The sequence below is a fragment of the Martes martes genome, assembly GCF_963455335.1.
Source record: "Martes martes genome assembly, chromosome: 10".
Taxonomy (NCBI): domain Eukaryota; kingdom Metazoa; phylum Chordata; class Mammalia; order Carnivora; family Mustelidae; genus Martes; species Martes martes.
The window spans coordinates 53,633,445-53,645,629 of record NC_137898.1 but is presented as its reverse complement, the minus strand read 5'-3'; the positions used below and the strand labels follow the sequence as shown (position 1 = coordinate 53,645,629).

The following is a 12,185-nucleotide window of genomic DNA, read 5'->3' as shown; positions in this document are numbered from 1 at the left end:
CTGCATTGGGCTCTCTGCTCAGTGGGAAGCCTCCTTCCCCCTCTCTCTCTCTGCCTGCCTCTCTGCCTACTTTTGATCTCTGTTTGTCAAATAAATAAATAAAATCTTAAAAAAAAGGAAAGAAAACTAAAGGGGAATATAGGGGCACCTGGGTGGCTCAGTTGTTTGAGCATCTGACTCTTGGTTTCAGCTCAGATCATGATCTCAGGGTCATGAGATAAAGCACTAATTTGGGCTCTATGCTCAACAGGGAGTCTGCTTGAAATTCTCTCTCCCTCCCACTCTGCCCCTCCCTTTGCTTGTGCACTCTCTCTCTCTCTATCTCTCTCTCCCTCTCAAATAAATAAATAAAATCTTTTAAAAAAAGAAGTGGGGCAGACACAGATGGAGGGAAGGTCATATGAAGACAGAGGCAGAGATTAGAGTTATGCTGCCACAAACTAGAGAACACCTTGGTGTCAAAAGCTTGAAGAAGCAAGGAAGGCTCCTCCCCCCAGAGCCTTGGAAGGGAGCATAGTCTACAAGATGGAGCAAGATGCCTTGACTTCAGACTCCAGAACTATGAATTTCTGTTGTTTTAAGCTACAAAGTTTTTGATACTTTGTTATGGCAGCTCAAAGAAACTAATACAACAACCCTACCAATCTTGCCTCTGACTGTTACTGTGATCTCATTCATTGTCATTCTTCCTGTCACTTGTCAGTCTCCAATCACTCTGAATTCTGTGTTCTGATCTCAAAAAAACTTGTTCCTAAGTCATTCAGACTCTCTGTTCTCTCTGACTGGACTCTCTCCTCCCAAAACAATGCCTTGGTTCTTTCTTCTCAACATTCTGGTGACAGCACAAATGTTAATTTCTCTAGGATGTAAGGTGTCCTTTAACTAAAATGTCATCTTCTCAAAAAAGGCCTTTCCTAAACACCAGCTTAAAACTGCAACCAACTGTTCCTTGCTTTCATTCTCTCCTAACAACTTGCTACCATCAGACATATGCTTTACTTATATTTTATCATCCTCTCCTAAAATGTAAGTTCTATGAGAAGAGGAATTTTGAACTTCATTTATTGCTGTATATTCAGCACATAGAAGAGGTCACAATAAATATTAAGTTAACAAATGAGTTAGGTGTTCATTGAATAAGGGAATGCAAACTGAGCTGTTGAAATCAATGTTGTGTGAGTTGATTTAATACAGAAGTAACAATCATATAACACGGAGGACGTTAGGAGAAGGAAAGGAAAAGTGAAAAGGGGGAAATCAGAGGGGGAGAAAAAGCATGAGAAACTGTGGATTCTGAGAAACAGACTGAGGGTTTTAGAGGGGAGAGTGGTGGAGGGAATGGGTGAGCCTGGTGGTGGGTATTAAGGACGGCATGTATTGCATGGAGCACTGCGTGTTGTACATAAACAATGAATCTTGGAACACTCAGAAAAAACTAGTTATGTATTTATGATGACTAACATAACACAATAAAAGTTTAAAAAAAACCTGAAAAACGATTTTCTCTAGAGGACAAGGGTAGTTCCCAGAATATGGTGACTATAGTAGCTTGTTAGTTTCTCACACGCTATTATTTGCCTAGCTTCTCCTGCATAGCCATTGGTAGTCTGGCATCCAGCCAGAGACTGATGTTTTCATTTAAAAATATATATCAGTACCTGTGTTTTCTTTTTTTTTATTAAATTTTTTATTTATTTTCAGCGTAACAGTACTCATTGTTTTTTCACCACACCCAGTGCTCCATGCAATCTGTGCCCTCCCTAATACCCACCACCTCATTCCCCCAACCTCCCACCCCCACCCCTTCGAAACCCTCAGGTTGTTTTTCAGAGTCCATAGTCTCTCATGGTTCACCTCCCCTTCCAATTTCCCTCAACTCCCTTCTCCTCTCCATCTACCCTTGTCCTCTATATTATTTGTTATGCTCCACAAATAAGTGAAACCATATGATACTTGACTCTCTCTGCTTGACTTATTTCACTCAGCATAATCTCTTCCAGTCCTGTCCATGTTGCTACAAAAGTTGGGTATTCGGGGAGCCTGGGTGGCTCAGTGGGTTAAGCCGCTGCCTTCGGCTCAGGTCATGATCTCAGGGTCCTGGGATCGAGTCCCACATCGGACTCTCTGCTCAGCGGGGAGCCTGCTCCCCTCTCCCTCTCTCTGCCTACCTCTCTGCCTACTTGTGATCTTTCTCTGTCAAATAAAATCTTTAAAAAAAAAAAGTTGGGTATTCGTCCTTTCTGATGGAGGCATAATACTCCATAGTGTCTATGGACCACATCTTCCTTATCCATTCATCCGTTGAAGGGCATCTTGGTTCTTTCCACAGTTTGGCGACCGTGGCCATTGCTGCTATAAACATTGGGGTACAGATGGCCCTTTTTTTCACTACATCTGTATATTCAGGGTAAGTACCCAGCAGTGCAATTGCAGGGTCCTAGGGAAGCTCTATTTTTAACTACTTGAGGAATCTCCACACTGTTCTCCAAAGTGGCTGCACCCAACTTGCATTCCCACCAACAGTGTAAGAGGGTTCCCCTTTCTCCACATCCCCTCCAACACACGTTGTTTCCTGTCTTGCTAATTTTGGCCATTCTAACTGGTGTAAGGTGGTATCTCAATGTGGTTTTGATTTGAATCTCCCTGATGGCTAGTGATGATGAACATTTTTTCATATGTCTGATAGCCATTTGTATGTCTTCATGGGAGAAGTGTTCATATCTTCTGCCCATTTTTTTAATATGATTGTCTGTTTGGTGTGTGTTGAGTTTGAGGAGTTCTTTATAGATCCTGGATATCAACCTTTTGTCTGTACTGTCATTTGCAAATATCTTCTCCCATTCCGTGGGTTGCCTATTTGTTTTGTTGGCTGTTTCTTTTGCTGTGCAGTAGCTTTTGATCTACACTAACAATGAAAATACAGAAAGGCAAATTAGAGAATCGATTCCATTTACTATAGCACCAAGAACCATAAAGATACCTGGAATAAACCTAACCAAAGAGGTAAAGGATCTGTACTCAAGGAACTACAGAACACTCCTAAAAGAAATTGAAGAAGACACAAAAAGATGGAAGACCATTCCATGCTCTTGGATTGGAAGAATAAACATCGTTAAAATGTCTATACTGCCCAGAGAAATCTATACTTTTAATGCCATTCCAATCAAAATCCCACAAGTATTTTTCAAAGAGCTGGAGCAAATAATCCTAAAATTTGTATGGAATCAGAAGAGACCCCGAATTGCTAAGGAAATGTTGAAAAACAAAAACAAAACTGGCGGCATCATGTTACCTGATTTCAAGCTTTACTACAAAGCTGTGATCACTAAGACAGCATGGTACTGGCATAAAAACAGACACATGGACCAGTGGAACAGAGTACAGAGCCCAGATATGGACCCTCAACTCTATGGTCAAATAATCTTCGACAAAACAGGAAAAAATATCCAGTGGAGAAAAGACAGTCTCTTCAATAAATGGTGCTGGGAAAACTGGACAGCTATATGTAGAAGAATGAAATTCGACCATTCTCTTACACCGTACACAAAGATAAACTCGAAATGGATAAAAGACCTCAACGTGAGACAGGAATCCATCAGAATCCTCGAGGAGAACATAGGGAGTAACCTCTTTGATATCAGCCACAGCAACTTCTTTCAAGATATGTCTCCAAAGGTGAAGGAAACAAAAGCGAAAATGAACTTTTGGGACTTCATCAAGATCAAAAGCTTCTGCACAGTACCTGTGTTTTCTTACCCTGTTGACTCCACCAGTTCCATAATGAGGTCAGTTACATACTTTTTATATAACTCAAAGTGACCCATGGCCACTTTTCCAATGATCATTCTGACTATGTGATATATAACTTCCCTTTTACTTAATAACAAGTGAAGAGGAAATGATAAAGTGAGCTTCTGAATGGCCATGAACCAGCAGGATATCTAAAAGTAGATGTCATTCAATTCCACTTCTGGGCAGTTAAATGAAGAAAATAAAAACACTAATTTGGAAAGATATATGCACCCTTATGTTCACTGCAGCATTATTTAGTCAAAATATGGAAACAACCTAAGTGCCCATCAATAGGTGAATTGATAAAGAAGATGTAGTGTATGTATACAATGGAATATTACTCTGCCATAAAAAAGAATGGAATCTTGCCTTTTGCAATGACATGAATGGACCCACAGTATATTATGCCAAGTAAAATAAGTTAGACAAAAAACGACAAATACCATATGATTTTACCTATATGTGGAAATTAAGAAACAAAACAAATAAAATGAGACAAAGACAGATTCAAAAATACAGAGAAAAAAACTTGTGATTGCCAAATGGGAGGGGGTAAGGGAGATAAAGTTGGTGAAAGGGATCAAGAGGTATAAACATTCAGTTATAAAATAACTAAATCAAGAGGTGTAAAGAACAGTATAAGAATCTAGCCAATAATATTATAATAACTGTCAGGTGGAAGATGATATCTACATTTATTTTGGTGAGCATTTTGTAATGTATATAAATATTTTGTAATGCATATAAATATCATTATGTTGCACACCTGAAACTAATATATATTGTATGTCATCTATACTTCAATTAAAAATGTAAATGCTTTTATTTATATCATAGCTTCTCAAGGAATCTGTAGTACAAGACCATTTTTTTGTTGCCTTGTATAAGATCATGCTGATACATATAATCTGAAAATAATACAACTCGCAACTGCCTAGTGAATCTATTATTGCATATATTTATTCTCCCATGCAGAGTCATTCTGCACACAATGCATTCAATTCAGCAGGGACATCATGACACATAATGACAAGCACTGGATACCTAGAACAAGCCAGGGACACTGAAGCTGGAGCAGCCAGACCTCAGTGTGACAAGCTTGAGTTTCATCAAAATCTTCTCATTTTCTCTGGCTCCTGCCATACTTCATCCATAATTACTTTGTTTATAGATGGTCATGAAGTGATAGCAGAACTCCAAGTTGAAATTTCTCTTGGTAAAAGATAAAATTTTCCATATCCTTCTTGCTGTGTGAAAAGAGGGTTTGGCTATGATCAGCAGCACTCTTCTATATGACAAGAATCCCTACAAGAAGCTCCATGGCAGATGGGGTGTGACAATCAGGGGATATTTGTAAGTCTGGGAAATGAAGTACAAACGGTACATGTTTGTGTCAGAGGACTTCTACCAGGAGAAAGAGACAACCATGGGGGGGGGGGATGGACAGAACTTTGATGGCCCCCAGCTATGTTTTTTCATGGCTTACAGGCTCTGCAGCCAGGCATGGAAATTGGTAGTGTTTCTACATGCCAATGAAGAGTTGGGTCAATTCCACCTAATACTTGCAGGTAGAGCTTTAGCTAAGGGTAGAGGACAACAGCGGATTTTCTTCCAACGGAGGGGCAGTGCACATGCTGAACATCAGTGAGTAGCCACAAGCATTACTAGTAGTGCTTTTGCCAAAACTGAGGTTATCGAAGTTGTTAAAAAGGCTAAAGGGGCCATTTAATCCCACAGAACAAGTTACATCTTCTGGGATTGCTTCTCATATGTCAGCCATCCATTTCCACTTTCCAAAAAGGAGAACTTAATGGATACTGGCACAATCAAACCTGCAGAAGAGGGACGATCATGTCTGAGGAAGGAACAGCTGTGGTATATTGGTGTCACAGACGTTTCTGATAAGAGAGTTCTGATGTAGGCACATTGCTTCTTAATTCTAGTTCCTTCAACCCAACAATTGTTCTTAGAGAGACGGAATGTGTGATATGTGAATGAACTATGTTGGACTATGAGATCCCACACATTATTGCCTAAGCCAGTAGCTTCCCCATGTGTAGTTGAATTGACTATAGCAGTATTTTGGGACTCTACAGCAAAACAAAACAACCCCTCCCCAAACAAAACAAAACAAGAAAGAGGGTTCCATGTCACAGTTTTAAGGTAAAAAAATTTCCTTTTTTTTTTTTTTACAGGAAATTATACAATTTAGCATATTGATCCAGCATCTGTGGATGACTGTAGATGTTAGCATGGAATGAGGCTGACAAGAAGCAATGGAGTTTAGAACCAAAAGTACTATCTCTGGGTGAAAATGGATTAGTGAATCAGTAATGCAGTATTAATGAAGTTCCTGTTTGATATATATAACAATATTCATATAATATGATGCATAAATATAATTTATATTACATGGAATGTGGTAGCAAAAAAGCTGTTATGAGGCAAGCAAGCCATATCCACAGAGAAGAAACTTGAACAAGATGCAGTTGACAAATTCAAAACATTCTAGATGTACAAGAGTACATGCCTGACCCTTATTGATGTATCAGCCTAGAGATAGTTCAGAGACAAACGCTGTTAAAAATGTTGAATCAGTTTGGAATGTCTTCATTCCCAAAGCTGTATATCAATATAAAGATTCTTGCCTCTGAGAGGGTTTATCTTCCAAATAATTTCCTAAATGCCTCCTTCACATCCTTGTTTCTCAGGCTATAAATGAATGGGTTCATCATGGATGTTATGACTGAATAGAACACAGAGATCACCTTATCACCTTCACTTATTTTCTTGGAATTTGGACGCATGTAGGTAAATATTGTTGAGCCATAGAAGAAGACAACAACGATGAGATGAGAACCACAAGTAGAAAAGGCCTTGAGCCTCCCCTCTCCTGACTGTATCTGAATCACAGTGGAGATAATATTCCAGTAGGAGAAAAGGATGAGGGAAAGAGGACCAAGGAGAATTACCACACCCATTGTAAAGATGGCAATCTCAGCTTTGTAGGTTTCTTCTGAAGCCAACTTCAGGAGTGCAGGAGGTTCACAAAAATAATGATTAATTATGTTCTGTCCATGGTATGACAGACGTAAAGTAAATGTTGTGTCTACCAGAGATACAAATGCTCCAGTGGCCCAGGACCCTATGCTCAGCTGTATACACACCCTATGGGTCATGAGCATGGAGTAGTGAAGGGGCTTGCAGACAGCCACATAACGGTCATAGGACATCACTGCTAGGAGGGAACTTTCTGTACACCCAGCTACTAGGAAAAGGATCATCTGAATTGAACACCCAGCAAAGGAAATGGTTTTTCTCATTACTAGCAAATGGAATAACATCTGGGGGATGACTGTTGTAGAGAAACAGAGATCAGTAAATGACAAGTTTTTAAGGAAGAAGTACATTGGTGTATGAAGTCGAGAGTCAATATGAATTAGCATTATGATGAGAAGATTTCCCAACAGAGTTATCAGGTAGATGATGAGAAACACCACAAACAGTAGGATCTGTATCTGCCAATCTGAAGAAAGGCCTAGCAAGATAAATTCAGTCACATAGGTTTGGTTTTCTGTGCCCATTGATGTTTATTTCTGCCTACACATTAGCATAACTAGGGCAATCAGAAGTTGACTATAATGGAAAACCAAATCCTGAAGGCAAAGATCTCATTGCAAGAACAAAAGTATTTGACTGAAAAAATTCTTGGAAGCATTTAAGACACTTGATTTTCTAAAAATTCCATACCTAATTCTTACTGAAACTATTCAAGAAAGGATGCCAACATATTATCTGGATTTGAAAAAACATGACGAGTTCTGCCTTTAGTAGAAAGCCCAGGTTTTTCTTTTTTATAGATTACTTCTCAGTCAGCAGGTTTTGACTTTCATCAAGGAGCAGAAGCAATAATTATCTTTTTTTTTTCTGTTTCCAAGGGATCCTTTGTCATCCTTCCTAGTAGGAAGGGAATTTTAAGAAACCATTTAGATCATGTTATAATCCACAGTCCTGGTTCTTTTCTAAATTCTTTACTGTGTCAGAGAATCAAGGCTTGATGGCAATGTGGAAGATTAAGGCATAATGGGCCCTCATCACTACTGAGCCAAGATGTTGGAGACAAGACCAGACTAAGGTAACACCACACACTATGGAACCAAGGACAACCCTTTGTGGAGACCAGATGGCACCACAATAGCTGTCTGCACAATGGCGGGGTCTTTTTTGGTGTGACTCGTGTTTGAGCTCATTCATGCTGCTGTTTGTTTCATAGTATCCAATGAGTTGTGTAGGTGCATCAGTAGGAAATCAGGCTCTGGTCCATTGCTTTGTAGTCCGGCAGAAATACTATTCAGTTTATATATTACTGTACATCAGGAACAAGCAAGGAATAACATGGATAGGTATAAGCTAATAGGGAAGGAAATTAGAGAATATAGCTGGGGACATGGGCAAATGGTTGGCACTTGGGGCTGGAGTTTTCTATCCCTGAGAAGGGTTATGGTCAAATATTCTTCGACAAAGCAGGAAAAAATATCTGGTGGAAAAAAGACAGTCTCTTCAATAAATGGTGCTGGGAACATTGGACAGCTATGTATAGAAGAATGAAACTCAACCATTCTCTCATACCATACATAGAGATAAACTCAAAATGGATGAAAGACCTCAATATGAGGCAGGGATCTATCAAAATCCTAGAGGAGAACATAAGCAGTAACCTCTTCGACATTGGCCAGAGCAACTTCTTTCAAGACACATCTCCAAAGGCAAAGGCCACAAAAGTGAAAATGAACTTTTGGGACTTCATCAATATCAAAGGCTTCTGCACAGCAAAGGAAACAAAACAAGGAAAACAAAACAAAGAAGAAACCCATGGAAGGGGAGAGGATATTCGCAAATGACACTACAGACAAAGGACTGATATCCAAGATCTATAAAGAACCTCTCAAACTCCGCACCCCAAAAAACAGATAATCATGTAAAAAAAAAAAAAGGCAGAAGACATGAACAGACACACGAAAAAATGTACATCATCACTACCCATCACTGAAATTCAAATCAAAACCACATAGATATACCACCTTACACCAGTTTGAATGGCCAAAATCAACAGGACAGGAAACACGAGTGTTGGAGAGAACGTGAAGGAAGGGGAACGCTCTTACACTGTTGGTGAGAATGCAAGTTAGTGCAGCCATTTTGGGAAACAGTGTGGAGATTCCTCAAAAAATTAAAAAAGAGAGCTACCCTATGACCCTGCAATTGCACTACAGAGTATTTACCCCAAAGATACAGATGTAGTGAAAAGAAGGCCCACATGTACCCCTATCTTCATAGCAGCAATGGTCACAATCATCAAACTGTGGAAAGAGCCAAGTTGCCCTTGAACAGATGAATGGATAAAGAAGATGTTGTCTATCGGACAAGATGGCGAGGAAGTAGGAGGAGGCACCGTTTCAACCTGTACCCTAAAGTGAGCTGATTACCTACCAAAGAACTCCAATCACACATGAAATCAGCATGAGATCAGAATTATACACTTCTGGATCTCTACAGGGGCAGAAGACCCAGTGGGCAGGTAAAGCTGAGTGGGAATGTCGGACTGATATCGGAAGATAAACAAAAGGGGGAGGGAGCCACCAGAGGCGACCGATTGGAAAGTAATACCCCAATATGAGAGTGCCCTGCATCTGGGGACCAGCATTAACTTGGAGTCTGGTTGAAAGCACTCAAAAGAGCAAAGGATTGCGGGGGGAAATTGTGGGAATTGGGGTGGTAGGGACAGGGGCTTAAGTCCCAGGACCCAGGACAGCCACCCCTGGCACTGAACTAGAGAGAGTGCGGCAGAGAAACCAGGTCTTGGTCCCTGAGCTGCCAGCGCGCCTGAGAACGCATGGGGTCCAGCTCCCATGAGGGGCTGGGAGCCTCGCCAGACAGCAGAACGCCACACCGGGCTATCAGAGCCTGAGACGTGGGCACCCCACACCCTACCCTGGGAGAGGTGCACGCAGGTCCAGCCTGGTGCTCTCGGACCCGGAAAGACCAGGCACTTCCAGCCCCGGCCAGCGGGAAAATCTCGGTGTGCGATCACTGCTTGGAACCTCTCTGGTGGTCTGGACCTGCCCAGACAGCTGCCGCTGCCATGGTTTTGGGTACAAGCAGGAGATCCTGCATCCCCAGGGACTGCCACTTGGAACCTGCTCTGCCAGCAGCCGAGGAGGAACTTATGTGCTCTGCAGCAGCCACAGGGGAACAGACTGAGGCTTCTCTCTGAGAGGGAGGTCGGGGGGCAGTTTGCTTTCCTCTAAACCTCTAAAAACCATCAAAAGCTGTGAAGGCGAGAGAAAACAAATGAACAAACATAAAAACCTCCAGAGAACAAAAGCCTGAAAAACTTGTTTCCTCAGAGCCCACCCCCTTGAGGGGGGCGGGAGGACTTAACTCAGGGAACATCATTGACTGAAAACCCACGTGGCAGGCCCCTCCACCAGAAAAGCAACCAGGAAAAAAAAAAAAGGAAAAAAAAAGACAACAAGAGAAAAACCACTACGACTTCATAGATACAACTTTTATTTTTAATTCGTTCCCACTATTCTGGTTCAATTTTTTTTTACATAGATAATTTTTAACCTATTGACCATCACAGTGAGATGTCCTGTACATCAAATTCCATAATAACCTTTTAACCTGAACTTTTTGATACATATACCCATATTTTTCTTTTGCTTTTCTATTTTTTTAAATTTTTTAAAAATTTTAGTTTAATTTAGTCTAGTTTATTCTTTATTTTTATTTTCTAATATTCATATAGAATTAAACTTCAAGCTAACCCCCTTTCCCCAATCAATGCTACCCCTATAGGTAAACCAATTTTTAATCCCCCTTTATCTTACGAAAGTTGAGTCCTTTAACAAAGATATCAAGATACGTCCAGGAAGAATCAAAATAACCTTCCTCGCCCACACTGAGAATTTATAACCACTCTCCCATCTTTTTCTTCCGCCAAGTGTTTCTCTGTATTTCTGTTTGTCCTGATAGTATATAAATCTTATACTTGGGGTTCTTTTTGACGAGGTTCTTCCCTTTTTTGCCTATATATATATATATATATATATATATATATACACACACATATATATATTTCTCTTGTCATATACTTTTATCAGTCTTTATCTTTGTCTGTTTTTGTTTGTATACTTCATAAATCTTATCTTGGGGCCCATTTGGGCTGAGCCTTCTCTTTTATCTTCCTTTCTTTCTGTCTCTCTCTCTCTCTCTCTTTTTTTCTTTTTCTTTTCTTTTTTCTCTCGTTCAGGTGGGGAATCCTGACTGCTCAGATGTGTTCCAGGGTGCACTCTGACTGCACCATGGTCGATATATCCAGCTAACATCCGTTCAGTCATCTCTCACCAAAATGACAAGGAGGAGGAATTCCCAGCAGAAGAAAAATACAGAGGATGAGCCTTCTGCAACAGAGCTAATGGCTATCGACATAGACAATATGTTGGAAAGAGAATTCAGGCTAACAATTATCCAGGCAATAGCTAGGTTGGAGAAAGCCATGGATGACCAAACAGAATTGATTAGGGCAGAACTGAAAGCCACCAGGGATGATGTTCACAATGTTAGGGCAGAACTGAGAGCCACCAGGGATGATGTTCACAAGGCTCTCAATGAGTTCCAATCTAATCTAAATTCTCTAAAAGCTAGGGTAACTGAGACAGAAGATAGAATTAGTGATCTGGAGGACAAACAGATAGAGAGAAAGGATCAGGAGGAATCCTGGAACTAACAGCTTAGAAGCCACAAAAACAGAATCAGGGAAATAAATGATGCCATGAAAAGCTCCAACATCAGAATTATTGGAATCCCTGAAGGGGAGGAGAAAGAAAGAAGTCTAGAAGATATAGTGGAACAAGTTCTTCATGAAAATTTTCCCAGTTTCACAAATGGAACCAGCGTTCATGTACTAGAGGCAGAACAGTCTTCCCCCAAGATTATAGATTCTTGAAAGTCCTCGAGACACCTAATAGTAAGAATGAAGAATTATAATTGTAGGCAGACCCTCTGGAAAGCAGCTAGGAAAAAGAAACTCCTTACATACAGAGGAAAGCCCATCAGAGTAATCTCAGACCTGTCCACAGAGACCTGGCAAGCCAGAAAGGGCTGGCAAGATGTATTCAGGGCAGTAAATGAGAAGAACATGCAGCCAAGAATACTTTATCCAGCAAGACTGACATTCAAAATGGATGGAGAGATAAAGAGTTTCCAAGACCGGCAAGGCTTAAAAGACTATGCAGCCACCAAGCCGACACTGCAGGAAATATTAAGGGGGGTTCTATAAAAGAGGAAAAACCCTAAGAATAGCATTGAACATAAATATAGAGACAATC

The 12,185-nt window shown here is 40.5% G+C and overlaps 1 protein-coding gene across 1 annotated transcript; it reads right to left on the bottom strand.

The window, feature by feature from the left end:
• Positions 1–6,452: 6,452 nt before the first annotated feature.
• Positions 6,453–7,376, bottom strand: LOC308349997 (olfactory receptor 2D3-like; the record flags this gene model as incomplete). Its single annotated transcript, XM_080814998.1, has 1 exon — positions 6,453–7,376. One exon carries the CDS (start codon positions 7,374–7,376, stop codon positions 6,453–6,455), a length of 924 nt encoding a protein of 307 aa, XP_080671124.1.
• Positions 7,377–12,185: the final 4,809 nt, after the last annotated feature.